At 38.6% G+C, this 21,133-nt stretch overlaps 1 protein-coding gene across 1 annotated transcript in view; it reads left to right on the forward strand.

Moving 5' to 3' along the window:
• LOC124552546 (flocculation protein FLO11-like) overlaps positions 1-17,009 on the forward strand; it is a 277,283-nt gene extending 260,274 nt beyond the window's left edge. Inside the window, exons 7-8 of the mRNA XM_047126864.1 lie at positions 4,865-5,076; positions 13,886-17,009. Of these exons, the coding sequence (XP_046982820.1) occupies positions 4,865-5,076; positions 13,886-14,031 (358 nt within the window). The 3' untranslated portion in view covers positions 14,032-17,009. The remainder of the gene's footprint in view (positions 1-4,864; positions 5,077-13,885) is intronic.
• The last annotated feature ends 4,124 nt before the right edge of the window (positions 17,010-21,133 follow it).

A 21,133-nucleotide genomic window follows, 5' to 3' on the forward strand; every position in this document is an offset into this window, starting at 1 on the left:
ATATTTCTGGCACTGCGGCTGTTGTAAAAGAAGCAAATACAGACGAAACAGAAGTTAAAAGTGAAGAAAAGCAAATTGTTCCTGATTTCGAGTTTCACGAAGAACTAAGTGTCGAGCCAGAAAGAAGTAAGCCAGTTACTGATGATCCTGCAGAATGGTATGTCAATGAATCGACAAACGACATTCTCTTACAACGTGGCATTAATCAAAATTATAACGGTGATTTTTCTAATCCAATAAGATCAATAGGCGATACAACCAGATATATGAGCAAAAGTGTATTTTACCGCAAACTTGTAAATGGTGAATCAACTCTGCGTAATTGCCTAGTAGCACCGGTGCTGTTTTTTGTGCACCATGTAAATTGTTCGGAGGTAAGGCCGCGATTGCTACTAATGGTATTGCAGATTGGAAAAAATACTTCTAATATTTTATCTCATCATGAGAATTCGCTTGAACATAAAAATTTTGAGTTATCACTCTTAACAAGAAAAAAGTCACTTGGAACAATAGATCAAGTCATATGTACTGGCGCAGTGTGTTGAAAAGGGTGTTTGCAGTAGTGAAGACGCTAACAAGTCGTGGACTTCCCCTACGTTGACATGTTAAAAGATTCCCTTCATTACAGAATGGTCAATTTATGATGTCTCTTGAACTTATAGCCTAGTTTGATCCTTTTCTCGCAGAGCACATTCAACGATATGGAAATCCAGGGCAGGAACATACAAGTTACCTTTCTTTAACAATCTGTGATGAAATAATAGAGCTTCTTTCTGAACGAATAAAAAGAATTGTTGTAAGTGAAATAAAACAGGCCAAATATTTATCTACAATAGTAGATTCTATCGCGGACATTTCACACATTGATCAATTACCCTTCATATTAAAATATGTGAACGGAAGTGGTGAACATGTTGAACGTTTCCTTCTGTTTTTACCAAACTCGGGACACAAGTCCGAAAACTTAGCTGAGGCCGTACTGAAAGTCCTTTCTACAAATTCCATTGATATTGACATCTTCAACTTTTGTGGTCCTGTCCTCCTCAGTTGCGCGTAATACTACGGTATATTGATAATTTTCACTTATGGACCGTCTGACAGCAACTGAATAAAACACAATTTTAGTGCCATACGCGTTTCGCCTTTATTTTCTGCAAGGCATCATCAGCAGGTTGCGTAGACTGTTTCTTACATATTACGCTCCTGTTGCATTTTTGGTGTTGTTCTTCTTCCTATGAGCGCCAATTTGCTGTTTTTTCCGCATTCCACAGCACTATGCACTGAACGCTTGTTTTAACGCAATGTTTTGGTTTCTGTTGCCGACTGTCAAATCACAGAAACCAAAACATTGCATTAAAACAAGCGTTCAGTGCATAGTGCTGTGGAATGCGGAAAAAACAGCAAATTGGCGCTCATAGGAAGAAGAACAACACCAAAAATGCAACAGGAGCGTAATATGTAAGAAACAGTCTACGCAACCTGCTACTGATGATGCCTTGCAGAAAATAAAGGCGAAACGCGTATGGCACTAAAATTGTGTTTTATTCAGTTGCTGTCAGACGGTCCATAAGTGAAAATTATCCATTGATATTACTGACAGTAGAGGCCAGTCATATGACAACGCAAGCCTGGTTTACAGGCACGCATTAATGAACGAAATCCGAAAGCGCGTTATGTGCCTTGTGCAGCACGTTCTTTGAATTTAATGGGCACCAGTGCTGCAAGCTGTTGTCGGGAAGCAAGATGATTTTTCAGTGTAGTGCAAATCCTTTATAACTTTCTCTCTGCTTCTACACAGCACTGGGATAAGCTTGTTTCTTTAATGAAACCAGGAAGCAAAACGGTAAAAAGTTTATCAAAAACTCGTTGGTCAGCAAAATAGGAAGCGTTTGTAAGTCTACACGAAAACTGGGATGGCGTTATCAATGCCATCACACATGTTGCCAATAATACATGTGATAAACCACTTGTGCAAAATGAGGCTTCAGCTTTATTGAATCAACTCAGCAGACTAGAAGCAGTATTCATGATGACAGTTTGGAAGGACATACTCCAGGGATTTAATAGTGTAAATCTGAAATTGCAGAGTGTAAATATTGATACTAAAATACTGCATGAATTAATCACTTGTAGGATTTATTGCATCTATTCGTGGCATGTTCGACCATTGTGAAAGTAAATCCATGGAGATTGTGACTATGAATGTACCTATAAAAGATCACGAAAACGCAAACTTCATGATGACGAAGAAGCGGACTCAGAAGTTTTTCTGACTGGAAAGGAAAAATTTAGAGTCGAAACATTTCTCCCAGTACTCGACAACTTGTAACACCGAATTAGTGAGGAGGAAGGACTCCTTCAGTTTTCAGTAACCTTAAGAACGGTTCACCTGGCGATATTGTTGAACGTGCAGCAAAACTCCAAGCGTCATATGACACAGATTTAGAGCCTTCCTTTCCTAGTGAATGTGCACATTTCGCGGGACTTTGAAAACTTCTGTGATTAGTGATATACCAGTCGAAATGAGTAAATTTTTACGAAAAGAGAGGTTACAGTCCGTGTTTCCGATAGTTGACATTGCTCTTAGAATATTTCTGTGTATGGCACTTAACAAAATTGTTCAGCAGAACGCTCGTTTTCGGCTCTTAAAAGACTGAAATCGTACCTACGTTCTACGTTGTCTGAGGAGAGACTGAACGCCTTGTCCATTCTTCCGAAGCCGACCTCGTAACTGATTACCGTCTGAACTACGAGGATAAGATCAACGAGCTTTCTGCCATCAAAGTCAGACGTAAACTTTACTGACTGGTGAGTTGGTTTATCTATTCATATTAATTTTAAAAATTTAAGATTATAATGTGGTTTTTATTATAACTTAGAGCACATTCATTGGATTTACACACTACGTATTACCTGTTTACTTTTCCAATTGCCGATAGCAGAACGCGGAACTAAACCTCGTTTACGTGCAGAAGTGACCGAAGGCACCAGAATGAATTTTTGTGTAAGTGGGAATTTTCGTCCTTTTTTATCTTTTCGGACAAATGTATAAGAATCCTAATTCATGTGTTAGTTAACGAATTAGCTTGTGGGTTGAAAATCAGGCATTCTTACTTTGCGTCCACACAACTTACGCTTATTATACACTTATTTGTTAAATGCTCGCTTGTAGTCACGCTTATATGATTTCGTCACGTTCTCAGACAACGGATCTGGTCTGGAACGCCCTAGTTCCTTTGCTGCTGACTTTTCCTGGTAATTTTCTTTTCTGTTAGCTTTTAATACGGGCTCAACAGCGTCCGTGTTGACACTCCACAGGAAAGCCGATTCGTGCATAGTAGAGAGCCAACTCCAAACACAAACTGCCGTTTGTGGAAACGATTAAATTCAAGTAGTACATTTATCAACAAGATCACTTGAGTAGAATGCAAATGAGGAGCTGAGAGCCATAAGGGCCAAAAGCACACCGACTTGGACCCCCAATTGAGGAGAATATCAGGGCAACCAGTGCGACAGCTCTAAATGAATGTTCAGATATATGTACAATGTTGGTCTACAGTAGAGGTAAACCTGACCCACCATAGGGTCAAACGATGTCAGAAGCATGAATAAATGCTACAGTCTCACAATCGTCGATGATGTGCTTTAGGGTTTTCAGCACGTCAAATGGATTGGTCTAGCATAAAATCCATAACTTAATGTACTATATCTCATTCATAATTACGCAAAATAGGTTTCTCTGTTAGTGTAACTACAACGTATACTGATGTCCGACCTAATTTTACTATCAGTTAATGAAGTATGTGTGTGCTGCCGCCAGCGAGATTTATGCAATGTGCATGAAAGTCTGCTGCAATGTGCTACCACTTGGTGGCATTGACGTAAACTTATAATTGAGTGGTAAGGGCTAGCAGAGAACACGGTGAACCGTGCACATTATTTATCAAATCCTTATCTATTGCCGGCCGGTGTGGCCGTGCGGTTCTAGGCGCTTCAGTCTGGAACCGCGTGACTGCTACGGTCGCAGGTTCGAATCCTGCCTCGGGCATGGGTGTGTGTGATGTCCTTAGGTTAGTTAGGTTTAAGTAGTTCTAAGTTCTAGGGGACTGATGACCACAGATGTTAAGTTCCATAGTGCTCAGAGCCATTTGAACCATTTAGCCATCAATATCTATTTGGTCTGTAGTTGCCCGACAGACCAAATAGATATGGATTTGATTTCATGTCAGTTGCGCATACGCAGAAGCTCTAAAACGTGCACACGTGAAGGTGTGCTCGCGACCCTGATGCCAAGTTTCACCTAGTCTACAAGAACAATATATAGTACAGCGCGGTAGATTTAATGTTGTGTATTTCAGATTACCCGCATCTACACGGTATCTAACAGCATTCAAAGAAAATAACCAGTAAATCCTTGTGTCAAAAGTGCTCTTGCGCTCTTTTACAGCAGCTGCCACTCTTTAAGGCAAATGCTTGGATGGTCCCATCTCCATCCTTCACGTATCCGAGCTTTTGCTCCGTCTCTAATGGCCTCGTTGTCGACGGGACGTTAAACACTAATCTCGTCCTTCACAGCAACAGCGCGTTGTTCACCGGTGCTCAATTCCATCTCGATTGAAATGACAAAAGGTTTGTTGTCGAGATGGCACGCACCACTCCTCTCTATTTTTTTTTATTCCTAAAGTAGCGTGTTATTCCCAGGGTTGCCAAATAGCCCTTTTCACTGCCGCACTTGTTAGAATGGGACGGTGGGTTATGATACAGACTATTCTGCAACTAGATATCATTTACAGCGAGCCTTTTAACTATCTCTCTCGATTCCGGTTTCCTTCTGTCTGGAGTGTTGTCCGTTTTCGTGTTACAGGCCGCAGTCGTCGACGGCGCCACCAGTCGCAAAACCGCTGGGTGACAAGGCTCACGCCGGAACCGCACTGCCATCTGGCCGCAGCGCGTCGAAAACGGCGAGCGAGGTGACTATCAGCCTGCTTCTCGTGGCAGCCGTCGCCTTCGTGGTGGCGCTGCTGTACTGGCGCTCACGGCGACGGAGGCGGCGATACATAAACTGCGGCACTCGCGGTAAGTTCTGTGTCGGCACGCTCGAGTTCGGACTGTCATAATCGCTGCTCTGGACGAGCTAATAACTCACTAACAGAGAATATCCTCCCTTTGTTTGCGTACTAATGGAGCTTAAACGTGATGAAGTATGTCGAACAGAAACACCCTGTTCGAAACAGACAGACAACAATATTTTATTGAGTATCCATTTTTCTAGACACACCCCCTCCATCCCTCTATCCTTTTACGGTCTCACTAACCCCCCCCCCCCCCTCCCGCCTTCCACTCTCCTTAACTCCATTCTTTCCCCTGAGTCCTTTTGCTTTCCCCTCCACTGCCTTCCCCACTCCTTCTCGCGTCCGCCCCCCCCCCCCCCTTCTGTTTCCACACCCCCATCCCCCCTTTTTTTGTCTTACCTGCCCTCCCCCCCATCTTATCCCCCTCATCTGTCCGCCCCCCCCCCCCCCCCAAAAATATGCCTTCGTGCCTATTGTATAGTGCAGTGTTTACGTGAGTGTTCCGTGTTATGCATCCCCCCCCCTTTTTAAGTGTCGCGAACAGACACCACACTGTCGCTAGGTGTATTTTCTTAACTCTTGTGAACAGAAACCAGACTGTCACACGTGTTTTTTAATTGTGCCTGTCTAATTTCTATGTGTTTTAATCACCATCACGGACACTTTGTTTTTATATTTTCATTTCGCAACTTTTCGGCATGTTCCGGTTTTAAACAGTCAACGTTTTATCGCCTGTTTTATATATCCTCATTATGTTTATAACTCTTCCATAGGCTGCAGAGCGGCATATTACGCTGCTCCCTCGGTGAGGGGGGGGGGGGGGGGGGGGGGAGGATCGAAATTAAACAGTTGTGTGGGATTTGACATAAATGAATCTGAATAAATGGGTCCTACATAATAGTGTCTATGGATAAATCTTAAATACATAAACCATACAAATTAAAATCTACATAATGTAATTTTTCAACAATACAGTAATTAAATACAATAATGGGTGTGTGTGTGTATATAGATAGAAAAAAATCTCAACACCAAAAAGTAATTAATGTAGAGTAATGAAATTTCAGGAATACATTTATACGGGTAACATGTTTAAGTGATTAAATTGCAAGATCACAGGTCAATGTAAGTGCGAGATACAGCCATTGCACATGTGAAATGGAGGTACATTAACCCGGCAAGGATGTGGTGCAAAAACGGTACATCAAGGATGTAGAGTGTCATATTGACCGATTTCATTTATATTTTTTAAGTATTTATTGGCACTTTTTAACAAAACATGGAAATTAAATGTATGACTTATTAATTAAAGCATTTTCATAGAAATAAACACCATTAAGCATTACTTAATTTTTTCATAAAGTCTACAAAATAATCGTTTTAGCAGCTCTTAACATTACATACTTTTTAAAATCTACAAAATTATTTATTCTCATCAGTAATTCGGATTGTTTTCTACGTATTTACGAGATAAATCTTCTTCAAACACAAAATGAACAATAAACTTTTGATGTAAGCTGTTAATCATATCTAAATAGCACATTTTGTTGGCGTAATGGAACAATGTGTTTTTGACAAATGTACCTTCACAAACATGAGGTGTCGTACGATGTCTGGCATAGGGTATATTGGTGCTAAATTGTCCAGTTGTTTTCTTTCTTCATGTGTGGATTTATCATAAAAACGAAGACAGTTTTCAATAAAATGAAAACATTGCTGTGTCACTGTGAGCCGAAATATTTCAACGCCTCTCCTGCCTGAAGCCCAATGGTCAACGGTGTTCTGCCTCCCGGATTGGTAAAATCCAGCAGTAAACAAAAAGCCTACATAAGCCTTCAGCTCACTCATGGTCAGTTCCTTCATAAAGAGTGATTTACAACTACTTCACAAGCTCCTTTCCTTTCTGCAAATTTGTGTATTTCAAAATGATACCAATCATATTTTCATTGCTAAACAGACTCCAGGATTCAAGCTCTGTCTTTGCCAATATTGCCACTAAACTCACACCAGATACCTGCCTGATGATATTTTCAGAATGGGTCCAAACTTGTTGTTGAGGTGGATTTTTGCCACTGGGATCCATCTTTACCAAAATAAAATGAACTGTGTAATTGATTTTCCGATCGCTTGACTACTTCTGTAACACACCATCGTGGGCAGTACTTTGAAGCTCATTTAGTGGTATATTATCTCCTTTGTCACTGCCTTCACTTGCATCTTGCTCAGTACCACTAATGCCGCTGCACTCATTTACACAATCTTCATTTTCACTGCCATCTATCATAAGTAGTTTTCACTGTCTGATAATTCCGCCAACCAATGACGTATACGATCAGCCTCCCTTTTTTGTTGTCCATTTTGACTGAAAACACCAAAAACATTCATGAAAATAGATAAACTGAAAAATGGCGCAGAAATGCTACTTTGTGGTTGTGGGTAAACTTAGCACCAAAAGGGTAAAATATACCCTCTTACCGTTTGCACTCGTTTATCTCCTTTCATGGACAGCAGCCGACTGTGTGTGTGCACGCATTAGGGATGGGAGTTCAGTAATTACAGCTACTGAGAACTTCAATAACGTGCAACTCCGCAACGAAGAACTACCAACAAAACAAAATGAGCAGGGTCAAATAGACACTACCACATCCTTGCCTTGTTAATAACCGTCGTAACCGCCAGATTGCTGAATGCAAGCATGCAAACGTGCATGCACAGTGTCATATAGGTGCTGGATGTCAGTTTCTGGGATGGAATTCCATTCTGTTGCCCTTGGACGGTCAGTACAGGGACAGTTAACACTGGTTGTGGATGATAGAGCGATATGTGGGTGAGTGTTATCTTGTTGGAAAGCATCCCCTGGAATGGCAACACAACAGGTCGAATCACCAGACTGACGTACAAGTTTGTGGTCAGGGTGCGTGGAATAACCATGAGTCACACATACAAATTTGTGGTCAGGCTCCATGCGATAACCACGAGTCAGGGTGCATGGGATAACCATGAGAGTGCTCCTCCTGTCATACAAAACTGCACCCCAGACCATAAATCCAGGTGTAGATCCAGTGTGCCTAGCATGCAGATAGGTTGGTTGCAGGCCCTCAGCTACCTTCCTCCTAACCGACATACGGCCATCATTGGCACCGAGGCAGAAATAGCTTTCATCAGAAAACACAGCAGACCTCCAGCCTGCCCTTTAATGAACTCTCGCTTGACGCCACTGAAGTCGCAAATGGAGGTGGTTAAGGGGTCAGTGGAATGCACGCTACAGAGCTTCTGGCTTGGAGCTGTCCTTGAAGCAACATATTTGGAACAACATCATCACTTAACACTTCCGGGCTGAGAGCTGTGGTCCATACATAGGACTCTCCCCCCGATGTTTCGCCTTCGGCTGCGGAAGGCATCCTCCGAGGACAATCGGAGGATATCTTCTGCAGTCGAAGGCGAAACGTCAGGGGAGAGTCTTACGTATGGACCACGGCACCTCAGCCCGGAAGTGTTAAGTGATGACAAAACCTGCCATGAAAGCCTTCATTCTGTGAACAATTGGAGCAGTTCATTGTGTCACTGTGGTGCCGACTGCTGTGCTAGTGGCTGCTGCAGATGCAGTACGATGCACCAGAGCCATAGCTGAACACAATGTGCCGTGTGGCCATCTGGAGCCCAGCCTCCTTACAAACATACATTCTCCTGACCATCGCTGCCAGCAATCGTGTACAATAGCTTCACTACTGTCAAGTCTCTTGCAGTATCGTGGAAGGAACCTCCAGCTTCTCATAGTCCTATTGTGTGACCTCGTACAAACTCAATGACGTGTTGATAATGGCATGTTTGTCACCTTAAAGGTATTCTTGATCAACTCACTCGGTCCAATCTCTAAGGTAAATAACACACATTAGCGTTACAGCGTGTACTTAAGGCACACCTGATTTCCATCCTCGTAGTGTGCTACTACCGCAACTGGCGCAAAATTGAATTGACATTAGCTTTCTTACCAACTTTAAATTTTGTCATATAATTGTCACATAACTCTTCAATTGACTGGACATTAGCTTTCTTACCAACTTTAAATTTTGTCACATAACTCTTTGTGCTGCGTCAGTGTGTGTGTGTGTGTGTGTGTGTGTGTGTGTGTGTGTGTGTGTGATGTTTTGTGCATGGTCACTGCACCATCAAGTGAACTATGCATGTCAGTATAGGCAGATTATGAATTCGAAATTGTATTAAGGAACTACTGACTAAGAAATCAATATCTTGCAATCTTTGTAGACTTCAAGAAATCCTGTGACTTTCTAAACAGGAGAACACTCTACAATCACAGGAAAAGAAGAAGGCTTTAGTAATACAGTAACTAAAGAAACACTGACAGAAACAAAGTCCAAAATAAAGTTCCATGGAGAAATTTCTGCACCATTTGAAGTAAAAACTGAATGTAAAGCAAAGTGAGGAATTCTATTCAACTGCATTTTGGAAAAGTCAATAATGGAATGGAATCATAAATTTCAAGAGATTATGATGTAAAAACTCGAAAATCAAACTTAATTGCCTTACCTTTGCTTATTATTTAGCAATATTATCGGAAAACATAGATACAGCAACTGAGTATATTTATCTGTCAAAAGAAATGGTGGAAAAGACTGGATTAAAAATTTCTTTCGAGAAGACAGAATTCATAACAAATATTCAAGATGCTCCACAAGTCCTTAGCACTAGATACAGTGTAATAAATGTATTGAATATGTTTGAAGTATTGAGGTAATTAGTACAGAAAAACATTCTAGAAAAAAAGAAAATGAAAATGGAGCATAGAAAATTTAAATGGGTGATCAGTTAGCGAAGGACATTTACAATAAAAAATCACACTCAATAAATCTAAAATTTCAACGCACAGTGCTGCCTATATGCAGCGGAATGTTCAGTTATCAGCAAAAAGGGAGAAAATAAAGTATCAGAGAAAAGGGAAGGGATAGGACTATGGAAAATTCTCAAGCCAAGAAATCTCAGGAAATAATGAAGAAATAGAGATCTACATTGAAAAATCAATCTGATGCTCTCACGGAAAGGAGAATTTCGATTTATGTCACTTGACTTGAATGCACTTGTGAAGAGTGACAAAAAGGTTGACCATTTTTCACAGAAAGCCCAGAATGCAAGTCAATTGCTTCAGGAAAGTGAAAAAAGTCTTAGCAGAAACAGTGTTCTGAAAGCAGAAATTCTAGACAGACCAACTGCTTGAAACAAAATTAGCAACTTCAGGGATTTTCAGGAGAAGATAGATAGCTATTCTAGTATGGATAGGTAAACAAAGAACACAGCAAAATAGTGAAGAAGTACTGGAAAGGCTGAAAGGAGAGAAAATCATGAGGAAGTTACTTCATTTTTTCTATAGATGACCGAAATCGAAGAAAGTATATAGTTGTGGTCTTCAGTCCGAAGACTCTTTTGATGCGGCTCTCTTCTAGTCTGCCCTGTGCCAGCTTTGAATAACTTACTGCAACCCACATCCATTTGAAGCAGCTTAATGTATTCATCTGTTGATCTTCCTCTACAGTTAACTGTCATCCCCCCCCCCCCCCTCTCTCTCTCTCTCTCTCTCTCTCTCTCTCTCTCTCTCTCTCTCTCTCTCACACACACACACACACACACACACACACACGCACACACACACACACACACACCTTCTTCCAACACCAAACTGATGACTCCTTTATGCCTAAGGATGTGTGCTGTCAAGTGATGCCTCCTTTTAGTCAAGTTGTGCCACAAACCTATTTTTCCCCATTTTCATTCAGTGCCTCCTCATTTGTAACTTTATCTACACATCTAATCATGAGCATTCTTCTGTAACATCTCATTTCATTTCAAAAGCTTCTATTCACTCTTGTCTGAACTGCTTATCACCCACATTTTACTTCCTTAGACTGCTACACTCCATACAAATATCTTCAGAAAAAATCTACAACGATTTAAATTTATATATTATTTTAAAAAAAATTCTCTTTTCCTTTTTATAACAGTATGCTCACTACTTCGGTCATCATCAGCTATTTTGCTATCCAAATACCAAAACTTATCAGCTAGTAAAGGAACGTGGTTAATACTGTTATTATTCTTCTTCTTCTTTGTTTCACCCAACTTTGGGGTACGTTGAATCAATCACTTCTGTGTGTTCTGTGCCTTTCTTTTCGCCCGGTACTGCTTCATTCTTTCTGATCTTGCTTTTCTTTCCTCATCAGAGATGACAATCGTTCTTTTCTTTCTATTTTGGAGCTGGAATCCCTCTTTTCTGTCTTTGCTTATCATTTTTGCGGTCCTGTCTGTGAGCATTTTTTCTGTGATGTGTAGTTCTCTTAAGTCTTTCTCTGTTTGGATAAACCAATTTGGTTTGGATTTTTTATTCCTGAAGTAGTCAAACATTCTTTTTGTAAGTCTATTTGGGTTCATTCTGAGAATGTGCCCATAAAACTCAATTCTTCTTTTCCTCATTGTATCCGAAAGTTTTTCTGTGGTTTTGTAGAGTGTTTCATTTTTGGTATGAATTAGTTTGTCGTTATGAAATTTGGGGCCTAAAATTTTTCTCAATATTTTTCTTTCTTTGATCTCTAGCCTTTCAATTGGGCCATGGTTAGTGATAGATAATGTCTCAGCTGCATATAGTGCTTCTGGTTTAATGACAGTGTTGTAATGTTTTATTTTTGAATTCCATGAGAGGGACTTTTTATTATAAGTATTTTTAGTAAGCTGAAAGGCTAGTTCAACTTTGTTTCTTCTTAATTCTATTGCTTTTTTCTCAAGGGCGTTCCAGCTAATCCATTCACCAAGATATTTGAATTCTTTAACAATTTCGATCTTTTGGTCTCTTACTTTAAGATATTTCATTGGCTTTTTTATATTTGTGATTATTTTGGTTTTTTCAAAAGAAATTTTAAGGCCTATTTTCTCTGCTTGTTTCTGTAATTCGAGGATCTGTTCTTTGGCTTCTTCCCATGTTTCAGCTAGTAGGGCCATATCATCTGCAAATGCTAGGCAATTAACCTTGATGCCTTTGTTTTTTGTTCCTAGTCGGATTCCACTATTGATTTTCTTGTTCCATTCTCTTACTATTTTTTCTAGGGCACAGTTAAATAACAATGGAGAGAGTCCATCACCTTGTCGTACTCCAGTTTTTATCTCAAATAGGTCTGAGAGTTCTCCCATAAATTTAATTTTGGAGTATGTGTTGGTGATGGTTTCTCTAATTAGGTTTGTAGTTTTATTGTCTAGGTTCAATTCTTTTAATATGGAGATTAGAGGTTCCCTGTCTATGGAGTCATACGCCTTTTGAAAGTCAATGAATGTGATGACATACGCTTTTGCTCTCGATTTTTGGTAGGCCATAAGATTTTTGAGGTTTAGAATTTGTTCTGGGCAGGATCTTCCCTTTCTGAAGCCTGCCTGGTATTCTCCAAGTTGACAGCCTAGCTGGGGTTCTGCTCTGTTCAAAAGGACTTTAGACAGTATTTTGTATGTTACGTCAAGGAGCGAAATCCCTCTGTAATTGTTGGGGTCTGTTCTGGATCCCCTCTTATGAATTGGGTGAATGAGGGCCATCTTCCATTCATCCGGAATTCTTTCTGTTTTCCATATTTCTTCAAATATGTTTTGGAGAGATTCTATGGCATTTCTATTGACATTTTTCCACAGTTCAGCTGTAATTTGGTTCTCTCCCGAAGCCTTATAGTTTTTGAGATTCAAAATGATTGATTGTAGTTCCTCGACGGTGGGTGGTTCTGAGTTAGGACTTGTTGAAGTTGAGTTGCTGAAATCCATTTTTTCAATTGGTTCTTTACAGTTGAGAAGGTTTCTGAAATATTCCCTCAAAATTTTGCAATTATCCCTGTTGTTGTGTGCAATATTACCATTTTATTATTATTATATTTTACAATTTTTTCTAATTTTGCAGCTGCGTAGGCCTCAAAGATATGGAATAAATTAGATAATACTTCATATATTTTAGTAAACTTGCAGTTATGTACATTTAAATGGTGTGGAATTGGATGCATTATAGTCCATATGCTTCTAAACTGTCAGTAGTTGTTAGAATTTGTGTAAAAATGTGGAGTCAGTTGTTTTCTGTACATTTATTGGTGAGTACCAACAGATATCAAGTACAGATAATTTACATTTAATTTACATACAAAAACATTAGAAATAATTAGTATGTATACCAGATATCAAAGTAGCATTAGTCTTCTTTTCTTCTGGATTTTTGTTGTTTATATTATGAAATGCAGTTACAAAGCGATGGTTTGAAAGTGATAAAATATAAAAAGGCCAGAGCTACACATTAAGGTGGGACATTTTTTGAGTAAGAAAGTTATCCCCAATGACTCTTGTTACATCAGGAAGCATGTAACACTGAATTATCCTTAAGTAATTTAAAGTGTTCTCAGATATTTGTCTAAAAGGATTCCAAATCACCCAATATGTAGCCTCATTCATACCATCACAGCCAATGAAATATGTGTTATTTGGTTTTGATTTTCTTGAACTTCCTGGTGGGATGTTTTCTTTGTTATTTGGTTTGATTTTTTAATTTTTTTTATTACTGAGGTTCATTATTCTCTTTGGTATTCATTTTACATAAAACTTTTCCATGTAATTTTGTACACATGTATATTAAAATAACAATATGTACAATATCAGTATGCATAACTGAATATACTAGGATATTGCCTAACTGTGTGCATGCAAAATTCTTTGATAACTTTATAATTTCTGTTACTGCTCCGTTTTGACTGTGTCATTCAATTATGTGTCACATGCCATCATTGCAGAGCCAAATCTCCACTTCTCAAACCCAGTGTACGACCTGGAGGCAATGATGGAACAAACGTCTCTGGTGAAGCTGCAGAATGCTGCAGACGTCGAAGATGGCGATCTCGAAGACTCGGACCGAGACGCGACTTTCCAGAGGAAGTGAGCTTGTGGCAACAGGAACTTGACATGGATTGCTAATACGTGAAACAGGAGAGCATGTGGACCCATCAGGCATCAGAAATCTGTAGGACCCCACAGTCAGTGCTGTCATGAAACTTTCTGTCGTGTGTATTGCTGGCTTTCCTCACAGTCCATGAGCTGTGTGTCAGTGCATTGTGATGCCAGAGTATTAAGCATTTAGATAACTAGTGTCAGAAATGTAGCTGAAATATGGCCCAATTAGCTACATCCTCAGTTTTTGTGTAACAGACTGCCTGATGTCAGTGTGTCGATGTTACTTTGTGAAGATTCAAATTTTTTGTGTTTAAAATTTGAGAGTGCCCTCCTTAAAGGGGCCATATTTTGCAGTTTCACAAGAAACTACATGTGTGATTTATTAAGAAACTGGATTTATTACCAGATGTTCTACAATATTTTTCTTGTGTATGCTGAAATAATTTTCAGTTTAGTAAGATGTTGACAGTTTTGTGTAACATTTGGGTGATGCCAAATGGGAAATTTTTCACCATGACATTTAAGACCAGTTCATTTCCTACAGCTGCAGAAAGATTTTTCTTTTTCTCTATCTCTGTTCTAAATCTCTTTTATAGATTTGTTATTGTATATGTTTCTTTTATCTTTTATGACAAAAGACCGTCATACATTGCTGATGTAATTTCTGAATTCTATAATTTTCTGTGACACAATATTCCAACATTGTGCTGAATTTTAAGTCAATTGACATTCATTACTAACTATAACTACTTCTTAATGGTAGTTTTATTTTGACAGAAAACATGATGTGCTATTTATGGCTGTCCTTAATGTGCTTCTTTACATGATTTTTTTTCCATTATTAATCATAATTTTCAGCTTGAGATTGATTGCTGGGACTCCAGTTGTGTGTAAGGCATTTCCTACAAAGAACCACCTTGTGTTACTTATCCAACCATAATATGATGATTCCTAAGCTTATGTTCAAAATGATCTATTTATTTGAAAATTCCATCATTTTTCTTATCCATACAGTAGGAGAAAAATACTTTGTTCTTTATTCCTTCAGTGCGCCTATAGTCCATCATTATCTTTACATGAACATTTCTTCTTTTGTTTTGTGGACAACCTTGTCTTCAGATACAGTACTTGTTGATGTCCAGTGTACTTTGTTCTGCTACCGTCTCACCTTTGAATCTTCCATCACTTTCAGTGAATCTCGTTACCAGCAACCACTTCTGTACACTATCTTTGTTTGCCTGGAGTTTCCAACTTATGTCACCAGGAATGTTGTCAGTCTGCTCCTGTTAAGACAGATTGCATGGCAGAAGTTAGGCAGTCTCTTATTCCCAAATGGTGTCCATCATTTCTCAGTATCCAGCATTTCGCCACCTTCTTATGCAACGTGACACTTCCTATCCTAAGACTTTTTGACAGTTTCTCATTAAAGCTTATAAAGTTGTCTCATATGTAGCCCAGACCCATCATTTTTGGACATGCACAGGACCTGATATGATTGTGACTTGTCTCCCCATTATTGTGGTTTCATATTGTACACATCATTGTGTATTTCATTTTTTACACTCTTACAGTTTTTTCTTGTGTTTGACCTCTCCCATAAGTATTTCAGTGTTTCGATATGTTACATATCCCCTGAATTTTTTTTTATCTTGGTCACATATTTTCTTTTTAGTTAAAAATTTTGAATTCCATTTTATAAAAGTTTTGGCACAGTTTTCCATCTTTCTTTCCATCTGTGGTGGGAAGATTGGGAGGCCATTCACAAAATGTAGATAATCGTATGCCTAGTATTATTTTGGGACATATGAAAATTAATCAGTGTTTACTTTTGCCACTGATGGTCTCTCTCTCTCTCTCTCTCTCTCTCTCTCTCTCTCTCTCTCTCTCTCTCTTTTATTTTTATTTTTAAGGCTCAGTTGAAGAGAATGGAACGTAGACATAATATAGTCTGAAATTATTATTAATAAATGTTGAATGGACTGGTCATCTCACAGCCCCCCAAAGTGATCTTTGACAGAATCGGACAATTGCAGGCACATACCATATTCTGAAGAGTTCTGCAACACTGAGACAAACAAGGGTATTATCCTAAATAAACTCAGGCAGCATAGTCCTGTAAGGTGTGTAACCACACTGTTCTGTGGTATGACCTATTGCTTGCAATCACACAATAATAGGTGTTTCCAGTATGACCATGAGAAATTGAGACTGATCAAAAATCAGTATTACTTCACACATTCTAAAAACAGAAAGCACTGCAAAATTACAAAACCAGAAATAAACACTGATTAAATATCAGTTTGCAGTTACTGATTCTACGACAAAGCCTTCTCTTTCCACATTCTTTTATATGGTCATATAAGGTTTATACTGTTCAATATCCCTTTCCTGTCCCCATTTGTCTGTCATATCTCTTGGTATTGTAGCATTTCTGTGTTTAACTCAAAGCTTGAGAAGACACTACAATTTAATGGATGTCTTAATTTACTGATCTTTTCTTAGACTTTGCCACTCTTTGCATTAAACCCTGAGAAAACATGAAAATTATGTGACCTTCGAAGTCTGATTGACTTGTAGTAATTGGAGACCTATTACATAACATAAAATACAATACATATCAGTAAATGACATGGCAACAGAATTAGTCGGATATGTCATAAGGGCTGCAAGAATCACATTGACCGGCCACTTCTTGTGTAGCAATCAGATTGCTGTGATAAATTATGTGCCTTCTGTGCTAATCTAGTTAGCAATTTTTGTGCGGTGTGTGCCAACTGAAAATAAGATTGTTCTCTGTCTTTGCTTGTGTCTGAAGTTGCTAGATCTTTTTCACATATGGTAGACTGCTGTATGGCAATAGCCATTTGTTGTAAGTTGTCTTGTGTTGTGTTTTTTTCTAGTTTTTCGATGTTAATGGCACAGTTTTTGCTGTAAAAGTGTATTACAAATAAATGTGTTTCAGTACTACATCTCTACTTCTGCATCATGCCAACTTTTTGCTGGGAGCTAATATCAGTGAAGGATTTATGTTTTGTATCTTTGTACATTTAACAGCTGAAATGTTGCTACCTATGCAGCAAAATAACCCATGGCAGGCAGAGCAAGCAGGACATAAAAGCAGACTAGCATTAGAAAAAGGGGCATTTGTGGCCAAGAGAAGTCTACTAGTATCAAACATAAGGCCTTAATTTGAAGAAGAAACTTATGATAATGTTTGTTTGGAACACAGTATTGTACGGTGTGGACTGTGGGAAAACCAGAACACAAGAGAATCGAAGTACACTGGAGAATCAGGGAGGAAAGGAATATGTGGAAAACACTGACAAGAAGGAGGGACAGGGTTGTAGGACATCTGTTAAGAAATCAGAGAATAACTTCCATGATATTAGAGTGAAAAAACTGTGGAGGGAGACAGAGATTTGAATACATCCAGCAAATAATTGAGCCATAGGTTGTAAGTGCTACTTTAAGGGTAATGGGATGGCACAGGAGAGAAATTCATGGTGGGCCACATCAAACCAGACAGGTGACTAGTGATGGAAAAAAAGGATGACTGGAATAGGAAATTCTTGAATTCAATATAGATGGTAAATAGTTGAGACACATAATTATGTTGTATGATGTGTGGACATTGGGAGAACCAAGAGGATTCCGTGTGGTGATCACTGTCTAGATTGTGCCTGCAGACAAAAACTACTGGAAAAAAAATTTTTGTTTATTGAGCCTCATCTGTTTTATGAGAGCAGCTTTTCTTCCTCATACTCTAGTTCTCACTTCATAGGTATTTACAGAATTATAGTAATTTTAATGTGGTGAATAGTAATAAAATTGTATTAAGAAAATGAAAACACGATTTGAAACAAGATTTAAATTTACCTACTAGCATCGGGAATAGCAGCACTGCCGAAGAGGTACGGACAATACTACTACTACTACTACTACTACTATTAATAATAATAATAATAATAATAGTAAATGTATGGTGTAGCTAAAGACCTTTTCACTGAAAAATACGTCTCTAAGCAAGTGAATGTCTAGAAATACTGGAAAGGCAACTCATTAGGAAAATATTAGGCACATTAATTTGTTAAAATATAGAACATGTATCAGAAGTAATGAGAGAAATGATTAGAATTCTTTGTACATTTACACTGAATGGAAGATGGTAAATTAAAACAAAGGGATCTTCAAATATTTGTGTGATAAGTGGTCAACAAAATAAAAGTTGAAGAAATAGCTGACAGAGAAATGTTTAAGGAAGAAGTATTGAATTTGGAGGGATCTGAGGGCAGGAAGAGAAAAAAAAAAAAATTGAGAAAAACGAATAAGGAGTTGAGAATGGTATGTGAGCTGTAGTTGGCCCATCTGAGAAGAAAATAATAATAATAATAATAGTCACAGTAGGACATATAGAACATGTTTCTGGGTCTTCAGAAATCAGATTTGAAGACACAGCTAGTTGTGAAGAAGAGAAATTAAGACATTGCAGTAACTGGAAACTGTAGGAAGTGGGGCAGTTCTGTTAGCAAAGAAAGGTACTTGCAATGGAAGCACACATCAAATTGCTCACAAATTTTTGCTAGCATTTCACTCAACTACATACATGGATGTAACAGATTTTTCTCTAGTAGGATGGAGTTTTCAAGTGTTTCCAAGAAACAGAGGTTCGAAGCATTACGAGCTTCTCGAATACCGTTTGACAGCATCAATCATCAAGCAGAAGCATAAGCACAACTGGCTAATAGATTAGTAAGTTGTCTGTACTGCATTCATGTCTGGTCTTTTTCCCCTTATTTTGCACTATAGCACTGTATCACTAAAAAAAAAAAAAAAAAAAAAAAAAAAAAAAAAAAAAAAAAAAAAAAAGAACCGAAAAGAAAAAAGAAAAAGGGTCTAGAAAAATGTAGACACTCTGTGATAGTTAATATCTTTGGAACAAAATGACACACCATTGCAATTTTGCACTGTAGCACAGTCCTTTTTTTTCTCAACAGTTCTTGGAGTGCATTTTCCAGCAGATGATAGTGCAGCAATGAAGAAGTAAGATTGTCATTTGAGCAATGCGAGGCCATACTGAAATGGTACTGGATATACAAAAAGATGATGAAGGTACAACAGCAGTGGCTTAATGTGTGTGTAACTCAGCCACCAACACATACAACAATTTATCATGTTCAGGATGGATTTGAAGGTGGCAGTAGTGTTCTGGATGTACACAAGGAAAGGTATAGCCAACCAAAACACATCAACAAGTCCTGCTTCCAGCACTGCTGTGTTGCAACATTTTATAGGTCACCTCAGAAATCTGTGAAGCAGGGTGCACGTGAAAGCTGGATGAGCCTATCAAGTGTACTATGAATTCTGAAGGCTGCAAGGTGGAAAGTACATTGCAAGATTGCTGCATGTTATGAATGAGGAGATCTGACTCATAGGATGGAGTACTGTGAGTGATTGGAAGGCATGCTTCAAGAGGATCAACAGTTTGCATAGATGGTTTCTGGACTGCCGAGGCACAGATAAGACTGCACAATACTGCAACCCACCACAACTGCATTTACTGGGCTCATGAAAATCCTCATGCACACATGAACACACATGTTAATCTACTGAGTGTTAATGTGTGACAAGGTCTGTCATTGTGCAGTTTGATTGGCCCATTCTTCTTTGAAGGTACCATGGCTGGTGAGGTGTATTTTCATATGCTGCAGACATCAATTTTTACCTGCAATCTGAGAGGTGTTTGGAAATTAAATATTTTATCTACAGCAAGATAGCACTCCACCTCACTACCACAGATATGTCAGAGCCTACTTGGATGAAAATCTATCTCAATGATGGATATGTTGAAGAGGAGATGTTGAGTACCTACCATGGTCTCCAGCTCTTACACATCTTGACTTCTACTTATATGGGACATTGAAAAATGAAGTTTATTAACAGTAGTTACACTGAACAAGCTACGAGAAACCATCAAGATGTCTCGTGTTCTGTCACACTGGCAACACTGATAGCCATAGTTCAGTGGCATCAACATTGTTTGCTGCTTATGTGGGTCACTTCGAACACACAAATTAACCTTTTCTCCCCTTGCAAGAACTGTAATGGTATGTTATTTTGTTCCTTTAGTATTCATCTCCCTTCCGTATTAATAACAATCACTGGTATTGTCATTTTGTTCCTTTAATATTGATCATCTCCCTTCTGTATTAATAACAATCACTGTGATGCATACATGGCGAGGTATAATAGAGGTAATAACTTTTTATGGAATGATCATTAATTTATTGGTACATTTTTAAATATATTGAACTGCAGTGCTACAAGATTACATGTACATCAAGTAATGTACACTGTACTTATATTGCTTTTGAAGCACAAACAGATACTATGTGTGTTCCCTGTTAATAAAATTAGCTGGGGGTTGCCTTCCTTCCTACCTGCTGTGTTGCAGACTGCTTCATTTTGATACCAGATGTAGTCGAATTGTAAGTTGACAGTTCCTAATGGCTCATGATGCTCATTCATTTCTGTGCACAGCAATGACACTTAGTGGGTTTTTGAAATGTGGCTATTAACAGAACTCCCACTGTCCATCAAAGAATCATCATATGAATGTTTGGTGGAATATCGGGAAAAATAAGTAAATAAAGAGATTGGAATGCAGTATTGGCAGAGTTATTTTCCTCCACATTATCTGGTTGTGCTAATGCCACTGCTTGATGGCTGGCCTACTCTTATGATGTGTGGATTGTAAAACTCTGTGTCTTGATTCCTTAGAGAACTATAGCAGCATTTGTTACATCTAAGTATGTGATACAATTGTTCAAATGTAGAACTAAAACTGCTGCCCTTTTGAAGGAGTGCATATGAAACAAGGATAGGCATTGTAGTTATCTTAGCAGATGCAACAATGTATCCCTTTAATACTGGAGATATTATTCAGCTCACTGAAACAGTGCAGGAGATCGTTCCAGATTTGGGTTCCTGCTATGGGAATGTGTATAGGTAAGGTGGCTGAGTTATGGGAAAGGGATTTTGCCCAAATGGGAATTTATGTTTTTGCTTTGCAGTTTAAGTAAGAGTGTTAAGAT

This window comes from Schistocerca americana, chromosome 10, assembly GCF_021461395.2.
Source record: "Schistocerca americana isolate TAMUIC-IGC-003095 chromosome 10, iqSchAmer2.1, whole genome shotgun sequence".
Taxonomy (NCBI): domain Eukaryota; kingdom Metazoa; phylum Arthropoda; class Insecta; order Orthoptera; family Acrididae; genus Schistocerca; species Schistocerca americana.